The following is a 21,097-nucleotide window of genomic DNA, read 5'->3' as shown; positions in this document are numbered from 1 at the left end:
CAGCGGGAGCACAGCTTCCTGACCAGGAGCCAATCAGCGGGCCCGCGCGGAGGTATAGGCACAGGGGGTGGGTAGGAGTGCTTCGCTTCCGGTGGCAGGGCCTGGGGAAGGGGCGGCAGGCGCCATGTCCGGCCGCGAAGGTGAGTGTGCCGGGGCGGCGGGGTGGAGAGGGATAGTACTCGGCGGGGACGGAACTGAGCATGCTTGTGTCGCCTACAGGTGGCAAGAAGAAGCCCCTGAAGCAGCCCAAGAAGCAGGCCAAGGAGATGGACGAGGTGAGGGCGAGCGCGGAGGCGTGGGAGGGTGCGGAGGGACTGGGGAATCTGCTTCGAGTGAACGCCGTCTGCCTCTCCTTAGGAAGATAAGGCATTCAAGCAGAAACAGAAAGAGGAGCAGAAGAAACTCGAGGAGCTAAAAGCGAAGGCCGCGGGGAAGGGCCCCCTGGGTAAGTGAGGGCAAATAGAGCTCAAGCCGGGCAAACGTTCTGAGCATCTCTTTGGTCTGTTTCCTATCTCATTGGTGAGGTTTCGATTCTTCGTGTCAGCTACTGCGGACGACCCCCACCCAGCTTGAATTCGCAGCAGCGGGGAGGGGCGGGAGCCAGACCGGTCCTGGAAATGGAATCTCTTTTCTCCCAGGCATTCTGGTCTTCTTTTCTTTAGGGAAACAGCAGAGATGGAAACACAGAGATTCATATATCTTAGAGTTGAGTTTCCAAACAGTCTTCACTATTTCTTGCCCCAAATTCGTATTTGCTACTTTTTGCTTATGACATTTCTTGACCTACCGCTCATATTGTTAATTCTAGTAAATACTTTTGCATACTGAGTCTTGACTTCTGAATGCGCCTAGACTAAAACTCCTTAATGTGCTATTGCGTTGTATGCTCTTTTAACCTAATCCCCCACCATTTTACTTCTTTTATGTAGGAAAAATGGATTATGTATCAAAATATTTTTCAAGCCCAACAGCCCGAACTTTTCTGTGCTTCTTAAATGCTGTTTACATTCATCCCACTAGTGAATAATTTCTTCCATGGTTATTTGTGCCCTATATGAGCTACACTGGGGCTGGTGGAGGGTGGGATGGTGGGAGTGTCATCCAGGGCTTTCCAAGACTTCTATCCTAGTGGGTTTTAATTGATTCACAAGGCTGAGATTCTAGTTACTGAGATTCCCTTTTGGAATGTAAGGTGTTTTGTACCTTCCTTTAATCTGTGATTGTGTACAGGAAGGTAAATCAGCTATTTCTTAAGGTACTTACTGTATGCCAAATATATAGTCAGATGTAAATTGAGTAAAATAAAGATAGTAAACCAGACCCCAGGATCATAATATGTACTGTGATGTGGCAGTTGAGAATGTGGACCTGGACATCAGACTACCCAGGGTGGAATCTTGGCTTTGTCACATACCAATTTATAATTTTGAACAGCACTTACCACTAGCACTTCATTATCTGTAAAATGGGTTGATGGGGGATGAGGATTAAATGAGCTAGTGTGTGAAATACTTAACAATATAGATCCAGGCCAGGGCACAGCCATTATTTGGGCCCCTGCCTCATCCTCATTCTGATATTACCCAGAGTAGACTATTGGGAAAGTCCTATACATGCTTGTGTCAAAAAGAATGCCCAGCACAAGAGTTGAGCCTTTCAATGATCCTTATAAGGCCTCTGGCACTTCTGCCATAAGGACTATATTTTTTCTTAACTGAGACATTTTTTTCCTTTTGCAGCCACAGGTGGAATTAAGAAATCTGGCAAAAAGTAAGCCGTCCCTTGTACCCGAGGCAATGGTGATCTTTAATTCCATTCCTGTTTAAACATCTGGATTTCCTGCCATAGCATCTGTTGCCACCTATAGATAGAATGTTGTCTTAGATCCTATTGTACATTTAAGAATAAACTTTTGTAAAAAAATAATAATAAAATCAGTGGCTCATGTTCTCTTATCATTCAGTCATTTCTGCCTTTGTTGTGAGGTCAGAGTAAACCTAGCCCGAAGTCCTGCCAGTGTGTGCTCTTCACTCTTTGTTCTGTCCTGAACTCTGTTCCACCTGGAATTAAACCAACTCATTTGAAATGGTTGTTTTTTATAGTTGTATACCCGATGGAATACAATACATGAGGCTAATGCAAGAATATGTACTTTGGGGGAAAAAAACGTCTTTCTCTGTTATGACCTCCACATTGCCATTTGTTGTAATGGGATTGTTCATCTTTCATGTGGGCATCCTGCACATACACCGAAGAGTGATTCCTGTTTTCAACAGATTTCTCTGTTGTGGAAGAGGGCAACATTGTTACATACAATATACATCATAAAGGGAATAAAACCGGAAAGGAGAGACTTTCTGAAAGTTTCTAAGAACGAAGTTTATCCTGAACCCTCCCCCCCCCCCCCCCCCCCCCCCCGCCGGTCTGCATTTACACTAGGGCTTCAGAAAGGTCCTTGCTAAGTTTCCTTGCTAGGGAATGATGAGTATCCCACATTCAACCCATCAGCAAAATTCAGTCTGGCCCCTATATACTTCCTCCAGTATCACTCCCCCATTCTAACCTAAAATCCCTCACCTGGATTATTGCAGTCATATCCAAATTTGTCTTCCTACCCCTACCCTTGCTCCTCTACAGTTTAACCTTCACTCAGGACAGGATGGTCTTGCTAAACCATAAAGTCATACTTTTGTCTCTTCTTGGCTCAGAATTCTTCAGTGGCTTCTTAGGAAAAAGCTAGAGTCCCTACAATGACCAGTCAGGCCCTAAGGGATCTGGATGCCACTCCCTATCCTTGGATATTCACCATTCATCCCCTGGTCCATCTTGCACAATGGCCTACAGCGCAAGCAAGCTGCCTCACCGTTTTCACCAACTCTTGCCTCTGCCTGTCACTCATTTGTATACTGGAGACTACCTCCCTTCCTTTAGAGGACTAAAAGTAGTGCACTCGTCCCTTACCACTCTATATGAAGTAGTAGTCCCAATTGTTTGTTTCATTTTTTTTCTCCTAATATTTGTTGATTATCACCCTTGACTCTAGGAGGAGTAAACTGAAGGAGACAGAGGCCATAATGTATACTAAATGCATATATATATTGCATTCACATATATATAGAGAGAGAGACAGGGAGGGAGAGAAACAATTCAGAGGCACAAGTCTTTGGATTTCCCCTCTAGGCCCTTGATAACACTGTAAATTATGCTAATAATGCTAAGCTATCTCTGACCATTTGTTTTCAAAAAGGGTTCTGGAACTATTCAGATCTTGCTAAGTCAAAACTGGAAAAGGTTTTTATAGATTGAAGTCTGTTTTACGACTCTAAGGTACTTGACTTAACAGGAGAGGATAAAGGGCCTACTTTGGTCCTCTCCTGGAAAGTTCCACAGCCTGCACACCTTTGGACTTCAGGCATTCCCTGTAGGGCTGAGAACAGCCCTTCTTTGCCAGTGCCAGCACATTGCCCGACAGCTACTACTTTTATTTGGTGGAACCTAATCCTTCCTGACAAATGAAGTACAATCCTATCTCTTTACAAGACCAGAAACCCGCAGTAATGAAGATTTAAGCATTCAACATTTGGGCATCTGTCTGAAGGAACCTACTAGTTGTCTCAAAAACTAAACTCAGGTATTCAAGACCTTCCAAATCCTGACAACTATATCCCTTTCATTTACTGTTTTCATAAACATTCATAGGACACTTACAAGCTAAGTTTGGCACTGTGCAAGAAACAGCCTGTTCCTGCTAACTGTCCTGCACACCACCACTGCCTAATAAAATCCTGCCCGAGTCCTGCTCCTTTTTGAAGCCTTACCTTCTCTCTTTGCCACAACTCCTACCTGGCATTTGTGTGGACTCCATGTTGGTGTCCTATTCTTGTCTGAATAGGCTTGTATGCCAGCCTCCTTGCTAACTCGATAACTCCTGCTCAACCCAGAGGACAACCCAGGTGCCACTTCCAAGGGGCCTTTCTTGACCTCCTGAGCCTTATTCATTTATGACATGTCCTTGGGACAAAAACACTCAGCCACTCTCAGAGAAATGAATGTTAACAGTCTGACAGTTCCCACATTCTCCAACACAGGCACATCGTTCTCAGGATCACCCCTCTTCCTTACACCTTTCTTCCCCAAACCTACCTTAAATGCACACATTCAAAACATTTACTGTTCTCTAAGATGTCTGCTCACAAAAGCTGTATTCATACTCTTCACCCAACCCCGCTCTCCCAGACTCTTTCCTCCCCGAGAGAGCCTCTGGGTATGTGAGTCCAGCGGGAGGAAAACAGCGAAGTCGCAGAGACCAAACCCCTGAATGCTGCGGGTCTCGATTCACAGGTGTACGTGTGAATGTCAGGGCGAACTCCACCGAGGCTGTATACTGGATGCCAGGGAGGGGCGCGGAGGCCCCCGCGCTGTAAGACTGGTGAGCCTCGGCCCTGCTCTCCAGTAACGTGGATAGCGGTGCACAACGCCCGCCACTCGCCTACGGACAGCCAGCCGCCGGTATTTGAGCACCAGGCAGAACTGGGCTGGGAGGGCGGGGCAACACCTAGAAAGGCCGGCACTCAGCGGAGCACGGCGACGCGTTCAGATTCGGTCATTCTTCCGCGCTCTCCGGCTGGCAGCCGATTCGCCCGTGGGCTCGGGGGCGTGGCCCTAGCGGCTGAGGCGAGCGGCGGCGCGCGGGCGGTTGGTCCAGCCCTCTGGTCTCGCGGCGACCAGGCCTTACTCGGTGCCCTGGGAGACTGACCAGCGGAGGCATGGCTGGAACCCCCGCGCCGGGCAGCAGGAGGCGGAGCGGGCTTCCGGCGCCTAGCTCTGGCCCGCCGCCCAGCACCGGGCACCCTCCGAGCAAGCGAGCCCGAGGCTTCCCCGCAGCCGCTGCCCCGGACCCCGAAGACCCGTTCGGCGCGCACGGGGATTTCACCGCTGACGACCTGGAGGAACTCGACACCCTCGCGTCGCAGGCCCTGAGCCAGTGCCCGGCCGCTCCTCGGGACGTGTCCAGTGAGTGCGCCTCGGGGCCTTTTCCCGGAGGGTGGTGCAGATCTCGCCAGAACTACGTGATGGCTGTGGCTTCGGAACCCCACGGCGACCGCTGACCCAGTGTCTTGCACCCACGCTGCCGTTCTCAAAATATAGGAACGGCTTCATTTAGGCACAGGTTGTGTTCCAAAAGGTCCTTTGAGTTGTGGGAGTACTGTATTAAGAATGTCAAAACAGCCAATTTGAAATACAGAAAGTTCAGTTAACCTTTTCCTGTAGTTAAAATTTGGGCCACCAAGTTCTTGGTTCTAGGCAAAGATCCTTGGAACACAACCACCATCATCAGAACCGTCACTACCCATGGGGACCCATTCTTGTGACAGGTTTAAGAGGCTTTAGATCTAACGAAGATTACTGTCCTCCTTGGGCCACATGAACATAAGAAGGGCCTAGCTGAGGCAAGAGATGAAAGAGGTTTATTCCGTTATACAACCAGTAAATTGTACTAGGTGTCCAAAACCTTAGGAACTGCAGCACACTTAGCAATGAACAAAAGACAAAAACTCCTTTCTTCGGGAGCTTACTTTCTAGCTGGGGAGTGAGTGAAGTCTTGTGGGGCTCACAGAAGGAGAACTGTTTTGAGGGCATCTTGCATCTGTACTTGGATATCTCACAGGCATCTTAAATCCCACACATTCATCTGGGAGTCCAGTCATTCTCCAGTATTGCCAGCATGGTGCCTGGCAAAGCAGACATTCAGAAAACGTTCATTAATGACCAAATATTCTGTACAACCGTGACTACTACCGGTCTCCATCAGGTGGCACAAAGCAACAGTTCCTCTTCCTTGACCATACATCTAATCCCTTGCCAAGTCCTGTAACTTTATCTTCTTTATCCATCTCTGGAACCCATCCTCTTTCCATTATCTCTACCATTCTCCCTGATCTATGTTACAATCATTCCTTCCTCTGGATGATCATCTGCTAAATGGTCTCCCCGTTGCCAGTCTTGACTCCCTATAAGTCAGACTTCATACTACAGCCAGAGTGATCTTTTCAGAACTCAAATCTGGCTTTGTCTCACATAGATACAAGTGCACATCCCTGCTGAAAGCCTTTTCATAGCTTCCCACTGTCTCCAGTATAAAGATCAAAGTCCATATCATGGCCTACAAGGCCCAGCATGGTCTGGCCCTTTCCCACTCTCTCTGGGTTCAAGCCACACTGACCTGCCTTCATTTCTTGAATTCTCCCGACTTCCTTACAATACAAAAATTGCACATTGCTGTTTCTCATACACGGAGTATTCTTCCCATCCGTTCCCCATCCCCACTCATCTGCTTAATTCCTGCTTGTTTAGCTCTCACCTCAGTCATCACTTCCTTGGGAAGCCTTCCAGTCATTCCAGTTGGATCCATATACTTGGCTTTCCTATACTTGTTCTCTTGTGTAGCTCTTATCACAGTTGTAATTTTACATTTATTTAATTATTTTTGAATGTCCTCTAAGCTTCATGAGTGTAAGGACTGTATCCATTTTGCTCACCACTGTACCTTTAGAGACTAGACTGTGCCCGGTGCTCAGTAGGTATAGGTATAGGTGCTCAGTAAATATTGTCGAATAACAGATCACCAAGTTCTGACCAGTGAGGTTCCCACAGCACCTTTTCAGCCTTTAGATGATACTCTTAAAATTGAGGGGTGGGGAGTAGGGGGAGGCAGGATCTGTTTGTCATTTCATAAGGATCATTTATGAGTTTGAATCATGTTCTTAGGTTGGAAAATACCTATACTGCTTACTAGATCTTTCTCTAATTTGCTTTCAAGAGTGATTCTTTTCAGCATTGACTGGCAAAAGTGGGAAAGTGTTGGATCCAGAAAAGTATATGGGAACTGTTTTTTTACAGATGTTCATAAGGTCCCCAGATTAGATGGGATGTCAAAAACTCCTGCAGGGAAAAACAGAGAATATGTTCCTGTTAAAGAGAATTTTGAATTAGAGGTACTTCAGGCACAATACAAAGAACTTAAAGAAAAGGTAAGTGACTTGTGGTTTTATAGCTAATGTATGCACTTATGCATGTGTTATAAAGCACCGTAGAATAAACTATATAAAAGTTTTTTTTTAATGTTTATCTATTTTTGAGAGAAAGAGAGTGAGCAGGGGAGGGGCAGAGAGAGAGAGGGGGAGACACAGAATTTGAAGCAGGCTCCAGGCTCTGAGCTGTCAGCACAGAGCGTGACACAGGGCTTGAACCCACGAACCTGTGAGACCATGACCTGAGCCAAAGTCAGATGCTTAACCAACTGAGCCACCCAGGTACCCCTAAAATATATAAAAGTTTTAAAACAAGAGTCCAGGAGCACCTGGGTGGCTCAAGTCAGTTAAGCGACTGACTCTTGTTTTCAGCTCAGGTCATGATCTCATGGTTCATGGGTTTGAGCCCCACATCGGGCTCTGCGCATGAAAAGTGAGGAGCCTGCTTGGGATGCTCTCTCTCCCTCCCTTTCTGCCCCTCCTCCTCTTGCTCTCCCTCTCTCAAATAAACTTAAAAAATAAAGTAAAACAGGAGTCCAGATTCATCCCCATGAAATGAGGGAAGGCTGGGGAAAGAAAGGCAGAAAATTTAAACTGGAAGAAACCAAATCCTAGTTCCTAACAACTAGTCAACAAAGGAAACTGTACATCAGATCCAAAAAGTGATACAAACTTTCTGTCACAGCACTGAGACAAATTTATAGCATATGTCTTTTATAAGGAACACAACATCATAAAGGCTACTGTATTTGTTAGCAGTTTTACAAAAAAGCAGACATCCTTTATGTGACCATCTATCTGTAGGTCCCTAGGAAAACTAGAAACATAGTATGAAACTTGAGATCTGTGAAGTGTGTGACCCAGATTGTTTAATACTTACTAGAACCTACAGAATCTGCATGTGTGAATGACAGTGTCTCCTTAAGCTTTCTGAATGTCACCTGTCCCACAAATGGGCCTAGCAGACCATAGTGGTAACTAGTTGGTATGGATATATTTTGAGAACTCATCGGTCTGTAGAACATAGTTTACATGTGCTTTCTCTGTCTCCCTAGCTATATGTTGAAACAAGTACATATATAACTTTCCCTTATAAGCTTTTCACAAGATTGATTTTGGATTTACAGATGAAAGCAATGGAAGAAGAAGTTCTCATTAAAAATGGAGAAATAAAAATTTTGCGGGACTCATTGCATCAGACAGAATCCATTCTAGAGGAACAGAGAAGATCACATTTCCTCCTTGAACAAGAGAAAACTCAAGTGCTCAGTGACAAAGAAAAGGAATTTTCAAAAAAGGTGACCCAGAACTGCTTCCCCCCCCCCCCTTTTTTTTTCCCCTTGTTCTAGACACAAGCTTTGCCTGCTCACTGAGTTCTTTTAGAAGCAATAATGACCAAAGAGCCTGTAAATCTTCCAGGAAGATTTCAACAGTTTTTTTTTTTTTTTTTGTCTTAAATAATTTCTCATATATGCATATACTTTTTTTCCAGGCTCTGCATGAGGTTTGTAAAAGGACTTAGTTGAAACTGCTTTGTTGTGGTAGTTGTGGTAGGTGGTCTTGGCAGGAATAAATCAATAGCTTAGACTTTCCAGAAATAGACTTAAGTAAGAGCTTTTTGGCAGATCAGAAACTCAGTTGACCTAGCTTAGGCCAAAAGGAAATGTATTGACTTCTATACCTAAGTCTGGGAAAAAACAGGTGTGCTGGGGCCTTAAATGACTGGAGCCTTGCCAGGATTCATCTTTACTCCCTAGTCTACAGACAGACTCCATTCTTATGGTAAAGGATGTGTTCTCCAGAAGCTCCTGGGCTCCTATTTCATAGCTCCAGAGCAGACTGAAAACTTGGGCTCCTTCATCTGAAGGCTCTAATTGTTCTAACCTGGGTCAGGTGCCTGTCCCTGACCCAGTCACTGTAACCACAGAGATGACAGCTCCCATTTAAATCACATAGAGGTAGGGAGGGGCACCTGGGTGGCTCAATCGGTTGGTCATCCGACTTCGGCTCGGGTCATGATCTCACAGTTCGTGAGTTCGAGCCCCACTTTGGGCTCTGTGCTGACAGCTCAGAGCCTGGATCCTGCTTCGGATTCTGTGTCTCCCTCTCTCTCTGCCCTTCCCCCATTCACGCTCTGTCTCTCTGTGTCTCTCGAAAATGAATAAACGTTAAAAAAATTTTTTTAAATCACATAGAGGTAGGGACATGATTGTTTCTCAAGGGAGGGAGTTGCTGTTTTGGGAAGAAATTAATAGGTGTCCATACATACTGCCACTTTTCTTCAGCACTTCCCAAGGCTTCAGTCTCAAGGAATGGATCTTATTCTGCCATCCATTAGCAAATTAGCAAACTTTAAAGAAGCACTAACCTGTGCCCAGCACTAACAGCAGTAGTTTTCCTTCCGCATCCATGATGAAGAGCAAGGGAGTTGTAATCAGACAAACTAGAGTTTGAATCCTGGCTTTATCACATATGATAAATGGCGACCTCAGGGTAGTGACTTCAGCTCTGTGATTCATTTCCATTATCTGTCCCAGGAAATAACTAGAAGGGTTGCTGTAAGACTTAAACAGCCCCACACTTACTGTGACTGGTGCTGTGACTGGTGCCATACAGGCACAGAGTGTGCTCAGGGAATAATAGCAGTTACTGCTGGCCATGGGCTGGAGCAGGTCTCCCCGTGCTGCGTGGCGTTTTGGTAAAATTTCAAGAAGACCTGGAATTGTGCACCATTATGTCCATTAAAAGGTTAACATGTTACTGTGTGATAAGGCGCCTCACCAAGCTCTAGGCTGGGCATTTCACATTCATCCTTCCTATTTAATCCCCCCTAACCACAAAGACAGGGGTTTGTGTTACAGATAAGCCAAAGTTTAAAGAGGCCGAGTAAATGGTATTTGAACCTTCACAAACTACCTTGCAACAGTTCAGGTCAAAATGTCTTTCTAGAATACCATGCTGTCTTTGAGGAGGAAGGGGAAAGCTTGATATTATAGGGCATCTATGTCACAGCAAACTTTTATACTTATTTCTCATTGTTTGTTTTCCTTTATGAGCTTGAGACTTTGAAGCCCAGAGATATTTTTGCACGTATGATGGGTTACCATGAGTGTGTTGTTTTTGCCTTCCAGCTCCAATCATTGCAGTCCGAACTCCAATTTAAAGATGCTGAGATGAATGAATTAAGGACAAAGCTTCAAAGCAGTGAACGAGCAAATAAATTGGCTGCTCCCTCCATTCTCCATGCCAGGTAATGATGATGCTGGAAGGAGAGTTGTTTTGCATTGTTTATTAGAAAGTCTGAGTAACAATGTCAGGTTAGTCTTGAATGAAGGCTGTTTAAACTTTGCCATTTGGACATAGATCCTCTTTCCTGAAGGCTTCAAAGGTGGTTTAGATGAGGCTTGAATGGTTTGGTGCATCACCGCATAAAGGCCTCACACTCTAGAAGGGCTTCCTCTATAGGACTTTATACTCAGGACTAAAAAAGGGCTGGAAAGATGCTTTCTAAACTTTTGGGGTGACCCAGTCTTCATTTTTATGTAATGTGTTTCAAATAATCAGTTTTGCCCCAAGTATGAGCGTATTTCAGTCCCAACTACTTGGAATATTTTTTCTCATTTACTGCCTTGGGACCTTTGTCTAATAGCCCCTGCCTTTGCTGTAGATGTGATCAGCTTGTTAATGGTCCTGTCCTGCGCCTTGCCTGCCAGAGAAGTCTGGCACACCGTTGATATCAGCCTTGAATTTTGAACAGTGTGGGTCAGCGTGTCTTTTTCTGAATATTGAACATTCTGCTGCCTTTGTTCATAATGGACAGGGTATGAAATTAAACTCTTTTTGCCTAGCTTAGTCCAAATAAGACAGGAGAACAGAGGGGTCCATCCCCACCTCATCACACGTCTCTGACAGAAGGCTCTTGGTGTTGTCTGATGCACTCGGGGGGGGGGGGGGGGGTTAAGACTGCTTCCCTAACACAAAACCCCTGGCACTGAGGAACGGGCTGTTTTCAAGTTGCAAAACACAACAACACGCCTTTTAATAGACCTTCTTTCTACTGAAAATCTTTGAATCCAGCCCCTGGGAACGATTAAATAAGAGGCTGTTCCATATTAAAAAGATTTTGGTGGAATTGGAAGTTGTAATGGAATTATGGCCAATGTTTTGGGGTGATTATTAGAAGAATACAGAAATGAAAGAGTTTTTCCACCATCTGGATCAAAATGCCTTGAGTTTTGCACTGCTATCCTGACTGACAAAGAATGACTAATATATAACAGATAAAAACCTTTGGTCAAAGCACCTAGACATTGGCCATGGGCCGGAGCAGGTTTACCATTTAAACATTTAAACATGAAAAGTTTAACATTTGTTAGAAGTTTTATAACCAGGTATTTTAAGTGGTTTTAGCAGAATCATTACTTTGCTTTCATAGTTAACTTTTTCCAGTCCTAGGAAAAGCCCTTCTGTGGCTATAAAGCCAGAAGCATGTTCTCCACAATTCGGAAAACCATCTTTCCCTACAAAGGAGTCTTTTAGTGCTAACATGTCCCTTCCCCACCCCTTCCAGACAGAGCCAGGATATAAGTCCCTGGTGGGCAGAGAGGGTAAGTCAGTCTGTCTGTCATCTGTTGCCGTGTAACCGATTATTCAACCTTGTGGCTTAAAACAACAATAAGTACTCCTCCTGGTTCTGTGGGACAACAGTTCTGATAAAGAGGAGATGGTTTGTCCCTGTGGGGACTGGAATCACTGAAGGCTCGTCTGGGGCTGGAGGATCTATTCAGAGTGGCTCACTCACATGACTGGCAATGGAGTTCTTCTCCACACGTGGGTCTCTCTACGGAGCTACTTGGGTGATGTCATAACCTGGTGGATGGCCTCCTCTAGAGCTAACAAACCAGAGAGAGCGAGGTGGAAGCTATCCCTTTTATGGCCTGGCCTCGGGAGTCCTATAGCATCACTTTTGCCACATTTTGTTTGTTAGAAACCATGTTCAACGGGAAGGAAACTAGGCTGCACCTTTTGAAGAGAAGTGTTTGTAGAATTTGCAGGCATATTTTAAAACCTCCCCAGTCACCATCCATTGATGTGCCAGAAACACAGCTAGTATCAGGTACCTGTGTTCCTTGCAGCCTTGAGTTTATACAGCTCAGTCCAGACTGAGGGCATGCTACTGCCTTATAGAGGGACACAGTCTAGCATTGGTAGGTTTTTACTCTGAGAATATGCTGTGTCAGTTTATCTTACCATTCCAATATATCACCTCTCTCCTACCACCATCCACCTGTTCAAGTCGTTGGCCCTCATGCCACCTCTGAGGACCTCAACCACTCACATTTTTGGTACCTGGCAACTACAGGAACAGTATAGGATGGTGTTGTGGGCAGGCACTGGAGCCCACCAGCCTGACAGGAGTCCCGGTCACACTACTTACTGGCTTGTGTGATTGGAGCAAGTCCCTTAACCCGTGCCTCAGTTTCTCTATATGTAAAATAGAGGAGATGACACCTCCTCTTCGGGGTGCTTTGAGGAACAGATGAGCTAACATGGGTACAGCTCTTAGAACAGGGTTTGTCTGGCACATAATAAGTGTTCGTGGTTACTGCTTTCATGTTATTGCATCCTTTTAAAGTGGAGCAAACAACTTTCTTTTCCTTTCCTTGTATGAGTTCCTGTTTTTCATGAGGGAGGCAATGATGCAAGGGTTCTTGAGTTGCTCTGGTTCTTGATTTGATCCAAGGTTGAGGAAGTAGAACAATCTCTGTTTTAAATTCATTATGGGGTGCCTGGCTGGCCCAGTCCATAGAGCACGTGACTCTCGATCTCAGAGTTGTGCGTTCGAGCCCCGTATTGGGGGTAGAGTTTACTTAAAAAAAAAAAAAAGAGAGAGAGAAAAATGAAACTCGGTACGTTCAAGAGTTTTGATATGCCTGTGCTTTTGTGCTCAAGTTTTGATTCACATTTTATTTAGTTGTAGAGAATAAGAGCCACAATCTGGGAGGTGACCCCATTAAGCAAGAAGAGTCGCAGAAAAGACTTGTTGACAGCTGGATGCAGAGATCAAACACTCAAGGTACCAGAAGCCCTGCTCCATGTGCAGGAGGCCTGCACAGCTCTGGGCATCCTCTGCAGTGCTATGGTAGAATTGCCTCTGAGAAGCAGCACCCCAGGCAGTCCTTCAGAGGGGCCAGGGGAGTAACAGTCTGTGACTTAGCAGAAGACTATAGCAGTTACATCCCAGAGCCCTCAGCACCCACAGGCATCTCAGTGGGGCTTAGTGGCAGCTTAGAGGACAGTTAACATCCAAGGAATCCTCACTTTTCCTTCTGAAGCCACAGAAAAGGCCTCCCTTGTCAGAACCTTCTAGAATCACCTTGTCTTTTGCAGGTTCCATTTTGATAAACCTTCTCCTGAAGCAGCCTTTGATCCCAGGGTCATCCCTAGGTCTGTGCCACCTCCTGAGCAGTTGTTCTGAGGCTCCTACCAGCACCCTACTGCAGCCACTGGGGTATGGCAGGTAAACCTCAGACTCCTGAAAAGCTGGGAGTTCCCAGGAAGCAAGTTCCTTTCTGGTCCTGGCCAGCCTGGGAGGTCTGTGTGCTGGGTGGGGAAACTAGAGAATTCGGTAGACAGGTTGTTTGGGGCCCTTGCCCTTGTCTCCGCCTCACACTTGTATGTTTTCTTTTGTATTTGCTGCTAGTACCTTGACTGGGATTTCAAGCCTGAGGACCACAGGTTCTCGCGATGGGTCATTTCCCCACTTGGCCCTGAGAGAAGCACAGAACCTGGCACTTACTGGATTGAATCTGGTTGCCAGGGATGAAGGCTCATGTGATGGAGACCAAGCAGAGGGAGGCAGAAGGGCCTTCCCACTCTGCCAGCTTCCTGGGGCCGTGCATCTCCTCCCCCTGGTACAGTTCTTTATCGGCTTACACTGCCAGGCTCTGCACGATCTGGCAGCAGTCAAGAGAAGTGGAGCGCCTGCGGACTCACCGACAAGTTCCTCCTACGTGAGCTCTGGGGGAGAGACCAGCCTTGAGGACTCACTTTGCAACCTGGAAGGCTTCTCTGTGGCTTCACTTAGTGTTCTTCAGCACCTGGTGTGCCACAGCGGAGCAGTCGTCCACCTATTACTATCAGATGCAGGGGTGGATTCTGCCGCTGGGGAAGGAAACCAGAGTCTGGTTCACAGACAAGATCATGGGGATGTGTCCTCAGTCCCAAGGGGGCTTACTGATGACCAAGGCCAGCATCCACTACTGAAGATGCTTCTTCACCTGTTGACTTTCTCTTCTGCAGCAACAGGTCACCTTCAAACCAGTGTCCTGAGCCAGTGTCTTAAGATTTTGGTGAAATTAGCTGAAAATGCTTCCTTTGATTTCCTGCCCAGGTATAACACTGCATGGTAGTCATGATTCTTTGCAGGTCTCACGTGACCTCTTGAGGTCTATCCTGTGGCCCTTATACTTTGCCCACATCTTAGCTATACTGCTCAGGGCTAAGCCTTGGTTTTGTGTTCTGAGGCTTTGTTCAGGGTGTTCTGAAGTGATGGAAAGTGGGGCCAGGTGTTAGGAGAACCAAGGAAGTGGTTTACTTGGCTGAATTCTGCCTCTGTACAGCAGGTAAGCAAAAGACACATGTAATGAAAGGCTTTTAAGACATTATGGAAAAGTGTCCTGCCCCCAGGACAAAGACTGAACCCAGAGCCTTGAACCTAGGCCATGGATCAGGCAGGTGAAGACCATGTATCACACCACATTTAAGTTTGGTGGGGTTCCCTAAGGAAGCAGAGGGTGTGGGCAGCCCATAAGCTGACCTTACTGGGAATCTGCTCATCCTCATTGTGCCCGACTCTGGCACAAGCCATAAGTTACCTGTTCCTTCTAAGGTTTGTTGAAAGTGGTTGTATAGTGAACCTAGCTCATGAACACTATTGTCATAAATTCTTAACTTGGGATTCCAGAGCCTCAAGACTGGGAGGAACTGTAAACACCATCCAGCCCATCTCCTCATCCAAAAATCCTGTCTCCCCCCTCAGCATGCCACCAAGAGGCCAGTTCTATTTGGATCAACTTTGCTGGCTGCACTTACCTTAAGCTTTTGTCTCTGAGCTTAGCATACTTGTTTCCCTAAAACACTTCTGGATCCTGGTTTCCTTCTGAAGATATTCCAGCTGGTATGGTCCATCCTAGGGGTGGTCCTCAGAGCCGGGCACAGTACTGCAGTGTACTGTGGGCGACACAATAGGTACAGAACTGTCACGTGTCTGGCATGGACCTACCTCATGGTGGCTGGTTGCTTGTTTCATATTTGTTGAATGAATTCCAGGAAGCACTTTATTACCAGTTCTCTTGGTAGATACACCATCATTCCCTTTCTGTTGGGCTTGTCCACAAGGACATGAAAAAACAGCTATTTGATGGATGCTTTCCATAGGCCAGACAGATGCCTCTGTTCACCAGCTCATGTGACACCCTCAGAGCCCTGCATCCTCACACCTAGCATGGAGCCTGGCTCACTGTAAGCACTCAGTATTTGCTGTACGAATAGAGAGAACATACAGGGCAAGTTTCCAGCTGGTCTCCTTGACTTGCCCTTGATCACGGTCTGGCACCACCTCCCACTCAGTGCTTCAGAATTCCTACATCTTGCAGGAGGATCCCCACTACCACACAGCTTCCTGCTCACCTTGGAATGAAAGCTAAGGACACATGCCACCAAAGCTCTAAAGCAGTATGTGATGTAGCACAAGCAGCCAGGCAGGCAGCAGTCTCGGAAAGGGCACCTTTGCCTACCCGGGCTTGAGGACAAATCATCCCCTCAGACCCATGTCTTCCTACCGTATCTGGTGTAGCCATGGTCCTGGGTCATTTCCAGGGTACTGGGATGGCAGGGGCTTTTGAGCAGAGGTCTCATCCCCAGCTTCAAACAGAACAGTAGGACTATTCTCTATTGTGTGTTTGGGGGTTCTGGAAAAAAATTTTTTTTCTGCTACCCAAAAATAATTTAGAAACCACTGCATCATATATAAAGATGGATTTTTCTTGCAGATAGTTTCAGGGACTTTAGTGGATTACAGACCATTCTAATGACGAAATTGAGTAACCACCAGGTTAAATCCCAGTTTCCCGCAAATTTCCACACTCTGGTGGCTGAAAACATTCAGCTTACCCACCGTACAGGATTTGCTCTAAAATGATTTCACCCCAAATAACGAGGCCTTGCTTCCTAATGGCATACTGAGAAATACTCTTAACCCTTGACGGCATGTGCTAAGACACTGCAGATGCATGAAGGGGAACACATGTAGAATTGCCCTCTCCCCATCCACAAGGCTATGTGGGTTGAGCAAATAGCAGTGGTTGTCTTGGGACTTGGTTCCTTAGTTCTCTTTGCCCGTGAGACCTTGGAGAGAGTGTGCCCAGAGGCCAACACCCGTGCACACCCCAAGTGAGCACCTTCTCATAATTGGTAACAGGGGAGCTGGTATTTGCAAAAACAGTCTGCCAGCAAGCAAGGGGTCTCATAAGATCCAACCATAGCCAAGTACACATTTGTCACTTCTGGAACCTGGCCAGCCCTCTGGTAGTAGGCTTATAACATTCACACTCGTTAAGACCTCCCTCCCTATTTGGGAACAGAGGCAAGAAAGAGCCCAGGAGAGTGTGGAAGCCAGGCACCCCAGGTCCAGGGAAGCATCCCCCATTTACAGGTGGCACTGGGCCTGGCAAGGGCCTATCCTCTCTAAGCCACGGCAATATCACGGTGAAGGCTAGTACCCACTGGTTCACAGGAAACAGATATCCCAGCAAGTATGTGGTGGTTGGCCAGCATTTGAAGCCGGGTCCGAACCACAGCTCCTCCTTGTACCTGCCTGCTCAAAATTTCCCGTTGCCTCTGGTGAAAAGTGAGGATGGTTGTGGGATTGGGGTGCCAGTGTCCCGTTTCTCTGGGCCCCTGTGCTTTAGGTTCCAGTGTGTGTTCCGGGTACTGCCGCAGTGCCTCAGCCCCGAGAGCCCCCTGCCCAGCGTGCTACTGACTGTTGAGCTCCTTTCCCTCCTGGTGGACCATGAGAAGCTCGCGCCTCAGCTCTGCTCCCCCTCAGGTAAAGCAGGGCAGGGGGGATGGGTGGTTGGGCGGCTCCTGCAGGTTGGAGGGAAGGGTGGTGGCAGGGATAGTTCAGAGGCCTCCTGAGGGCTTCTGCAGCTTGTGCCCTGGGCTCTGGGTAAGAAGGGGACCCTGAATGAGAGGTGGGGCATCCTTTTCAGAAGGCTGCCTCCTCCTGCTGCTGTACATGTACATCACGTCAAGGCCTGATAAAGTGGCCTCGGAGACACAGTGGCTTCAACTAGAGCAAGAGGTAAAAACTCCAGAGCCTCACCACCCCACCCCACCCAAGGGCCACTGTTCCTCCTTCTTCTGGGGAGAATGGAGTCTTAATGCATTTTGGTAGCAAGAGTTTACCTAGCTGCTAAGAAGGTGAACTCAGTTTGGGGGCTCCATACTACACAGGTACAATACAGGTGGACCCCAGGGTGTCCCAGCACTTGGCAGGGCTGCCTAATAACTGGCCCTACCCTGGCTTGGGGCCTGGAGGCAGGTGGGTTGCTGGTGAGACAAGTATTGATCCTGAGTCTAGCCTGAGAAGGCCCCACACCGTTCCTTAGATGTCACTGTGGACAGGTGGCTGCTAAGGGAACCTGGAGCACTTGTAGGAGAAGCCTGAGAAAGCCCTCACTGATCAGGCTCTCGTTCTGCCACGGATGGAACAGTCTGCTCTTGTTCTAGGCTGTGTGGCTCCTGGCTAAGCTTGGTGTGCAGAGCCCTGCCTCCCCAGTCACTGGCTCTGTCTGCCAGTGCAACGTGGAGGTGAGTGCACGGGCCAACGGCGTGGCAGCTCCGTCAGGGCGGGGGAAGGTGACCCTATGCAAGCACGCCCCTGCTCCTTGTAACCCTGGTGCCACCGCTCGGAGCCCTCCTTACCTGGGGTGGTTAGGAAAGGTGCTGTCCAGCTGAGCAAGCTGTTAGGGTGCAGGAACCCTGAGACCTGGCCTCAGTCTTTGCCCTCTCCCTAGGTGGTCAGAGCACTCACAGTGATGCTGCACAGACAGTGGCTGACAGTGCGGAGGGCGGGGGAGCCCCCGAGGACTGAGCAGCAGAAGCGGACTGTGCGGTGTCTGCGGGACACGGTGTTGCTGCTGCACAGCCTCTCCCAGAAGGACAAGCTCTTCACTGTGCACTGTGTGGAGGTCCTACATCAGTATGACCAGGTGATGCCAGGGGTCAGCATGCTGATTCGAGGGCTTCCTGATGTGACAGACTGTGAAGGTAAGCCGGCAGGAGGACCCCTGCCTGCCCCAGCCCACATGCGGGGGTTTCCCTGAAGTTCACGGACAAGTCAGACTTCCTGGCCTTAAGTCAGCAGTCCTCTCTCCACGCAGCCTTTGCTGGCACTGGGGTCGCACTTGTCTTACTGCTCTGGGTCTTCTCTGAGCTTATCAGGCTGCCTTTTGCTTGTATCTGTTGAGTTGGCCTAGCAGAGCCACAGTTTTTCCAGAAACATCGCTGTCTGAATTGCCTTTGTATCACTTTGCTTGCAGTAGCTGAGGGAGCAAGGCCTGGGCGTGGAAGGGACTGGTTAGTTCCTGCGGGCGTGGGGGAGGAGCGGTGGGTCTCCCCCCAGTGCCCAGCACCTCCAGGCCTTCACCACACATCCCTCTTCTCTTGGCTCAGAGGCAGCCCTGGATGACCTGTGTGCCACTGAAACGGATGCGGACGACCCTGAGATGGACTGTAGCTGAGGCCAGTGAGCATGGAGCCACATAGTGGCACCAGAACCACTACTTTCCTCACCGCAGCAACTGATTAAAAGCAGTGACAGGCTGTTTGAGAACACGCCAGCCTTTTGATGTTTCCGGAGTCTGATCTGTGTCAGCTGAGTGGGAGGGATGGTGCAGGAGCCAGACCCAGGGAAGGCTAGGATCCTTCTTCCCGTCCCTGGCTAGAGCTGAGAGCCTGTCCCCATAGTAACAAATCTGCCCTGAGGAAGGAGCCCTGCCCTGCCTGTGGAATTGTCCTGAGTCATCGCTTTGGGCTGAGGCCATGGGAAGAAACCATCCTGTGGCAGGGGAGGAGAGAGCCGTCAGCCCTGGCCTATACCAGGGAGACCTGAGAAAGTGGGGCCAAGGAGTGGGTGCAAAGTGGCCACAGCAGGGGTTCCCGGCAGGCGTGAGTCCTGGAGCTAGCCTTCCCTGATGGCCTGGGCACACTGCCCTCATCCTCTGGGCTGGTTCTCATGGTATGAGGGCTCTGGCACATTGTGCCAGCCAGCAGGCCCACAGCTGTAGGTCTGAGGCCTTCAGGGAGTCACGAGGGGGGAGGCTGGGGAGGGGCAGACCTGGCAGGCTGACAAGCAGGGCGGGCCTCGATCAGGACAGCCCATAGGCGGGCTCACGCTAAGTTTCGCTTCCCGCCACTGCTGCCAGCAGCAAGAACCAGCCAGACTGCACCCCGAGTCATTGCTGCCTGCCTGCTACTCGGTAAGTGAGGACCCCTACGGGGATGGGGCAGGGTGGGAAGACCCCACCCCCCCCCCCCAGGCCCAGACTAGGTGGGCGCTAGGGGAGGAGCCACGCCTTCCCCCAGACAGTTGAATGTGCTGGTCCCCCTTAGGAAGCCACCCCACCTTCTCTGGCTTCCTGCTCTGGAAACGGGTCTTAGAGCTCACCGACAGTGCTTGCCTGAGCAGAGAAGGCCAAAGATGTGTTCCTGCCCGCCCCACCCCCACCCGCCTCAGCTCTTTCCCCTGGGCACTCATATAGCCCCGCCCCACCCCACCCCATGCTCCTCCCCAGGCTCGGCAGCAGGTACCCACCATGGGCTCGCAGGCCCCACCGCCGGGTCCCGTGCAGACCCTTATCTTCTTGGACCTGGAGGCCACTGGCCTGCCTTCCTCCCGGCCCAAGGTCACGGAGCTGTGCCTGCTAGCCGTCCACAGATGTGCCCTGGAGAGCCCACCCACCCCTCAGGGGCAGCCTCCCACAGTGCCCTCGCCGCCCCGGGTGGTGGACAAGCTCTCTCTGTGCGTGGCTCCAGGGAAGGCCTGCAGCCCAGAAGCCAGTAAGATCACGGGCCTCAGCACCGCTGTGCTGGCAGCACATGGGCGTCAACGCTTCGATGCCGACCTGGCCAACCTGCTCCAAGCCTTCCTGCAGCGCCAGCCACAGCCCTGGTGCCTCGTGGCGCACAACGGCGACCGCTATGACTTCCCCTTGCTCCAAGCAGAGCTGGCTTTACTAGGTCTTGCCAGTGTTCTGGACGGTGCCTTCTGTGTGGATAGCATTGCTGCCTTGAAGGCCCTGGAGCAGGCCGGCAGCCACTCGGAGCACGGCCCAAGGAAGAGCTACAGCCTGACCAGCATCTACACACGCCTGTATGGGCAGGCCCCGCCGGACTCCCACATGGCTGAGGGGGACGTCCTAGCCCTGCTCAGCATCTGTCAGTGGAGGCCACAGGCCCTGCTGCGCTGGGTGGATGCTCACGCCAGACCCTTCAGCACTGTCAAGCCCATGTATGGGGTCGTAGCCTCTGCTGGAACCAAACCAGGACCATCTGCCACCGCAGCCACTGTATCCCTGACTAGAGCCAGGGACACTAGTCCTAAGCTTGGCAGGGGCAGGAAGCCCAAAGCCCTTCTTCCAATGGAGGGCCCTGGAGCCTCACCCAGGGAGGGCTTGCTGGCCCCACTGGGCATGCTGGCCTTCCTGACCTTGGCAATAGCCACACTGTATGGGCTGTCCCTGGCCACACCTGGGCAGTAGGCCAAGAAGGAAAGTCTGACTAATAAAGACGCCCCCGCAGCACTGAGTGACCACTCACGTCTACCCTCCTTGGCAGCCTTAGAGCCTCCTGCACCTCTGCCCACACACTCAGGCACCTGGGGAGGGGGACACGGAGGGTGCCACAGTCTTTGCCTTCACCCTCTCTAGCAGGATGACCAGACGTCTGAGCCCAGGGAAGGCAGAGAAAGCATGGAAATCCAAGAGGTGGATGAAAATGGTACA

At 49.2% G+C, this 21,097-nt stretch overlaps 2 protein-coding genes and 2 long non-coding RNA genes across 7 annotated transcripts; 3 read left to right on the top strand and 1 right to left on the bottom strand.

Moving 5' to 3' along the window:
- Positions 1–6: 6 nt before the first annotated feature.
- LOC112852907 (uncharacterized) lies at positions 7–1,955 on the top strand. The gene is made up of 4 exons (XR_003222871.2): positions 7–140; positions 220–275; positions 358–445; positions 1,740–1,955. It is a non-coding gene; the product is annotated as an uncharacterized LOC112852907 (long non-coding RNA).
- Positions 1,956–4,652: 2,697 nt separating this feature from the next.
- ATRIP (ATR interacting protein) lies at positions 4,653–18,929 on the top strand. 4 transcript variants are annotated; one of them, XM_086698296.1, is made up of 14 exons: positions 4,653–5,013; positions 6,901–7,031; positions 8,159–8,329; positions 10,163–10,281; positions 11,481–11,638; positions 13,006–13,107; positions 13,422–13,551; positions 13,735–14,424; positions 17,003–17,139; positions 17,303–17,394; positions 17,823–17,903; positions 18,110–18,362; positions 18,635–18,671; positions 18,768–18,929. In XM_086698296.1, coding segments are annotated over exons 1-14 (2,349 nt in total). In that variant the 5' UTR covers positions 4,653–4,766; the 3' UTR covers positions 18,769–18,929. The 4 variants fall into 4 exon arrangements, with proteins under 4 accessions (XP_086554422.1, XP_086554420.1, XP_086554419.1 ...); XM_086698294.1 differs by lacking the exon at positions 18,635–18,671 and having other exon boundaries at positions 4,654–5,013; positions 17,306–17,394; XM_086698293.1 differs by lacking the exon at positions 18,635–18,671 and having other exon boundaries at positions 4,654–5,013.
- On the bottom strand, positions 5,447–10,129 carry LOC147583613 (uncharacterized). Its single transcript, XR_015248397.1, has 2 exons — positions 9,617–10,129; positions 5,447–6,942 (listed from the first exon to the last, which is right to left on the bottom strand). It is a non-coding gene; the product is annotated as an uncharacterized LOC147583613 (long non-coding RNA).
- Positions 18,930–19,065: 136 nt separating the features above from the next.
- TREX1 (three prime repair exonuclease 1) lies at positions 19,066–20,900 on the top strand. The gene is made up of 2 exons (XM_025916451.2): positions 19,066–19,573; positions 19,889–20,900. The coding sequence occupies exon 2, from the start codon at positions 19,910–19,912 to the stop codon at positions 20,852–20,854; it is 945 nt and encodes a 314-aa protein (XP_025772236.1). The 5' UTR covers positions 19,066–19,573; positions 19,889–19,909; the 3' UTR covers positions 20,855–20,900.
- The last annotated feature ends 197 nt before the right edge of the window (positions 20,901–21,097 follow it).

Source organism: Puma concolor, chromosome A2 (genome assembly GCF_028749965.1).
Source record: "Puma concolor isolate L17-30 chromosome A2, mPumCon1.1.hap2, whole genome shotgun sequence".
NCBI lineage: Eukaryota > Metazoa > Chordata > Mammalia > Carnivora > Felidae > Puma > Puma concolor.
The sequence above is the reverse complement of the archived record's forward strand: the minus strand, read 5'-3'. Positions and strand labels throughout refer to the sequence as shown.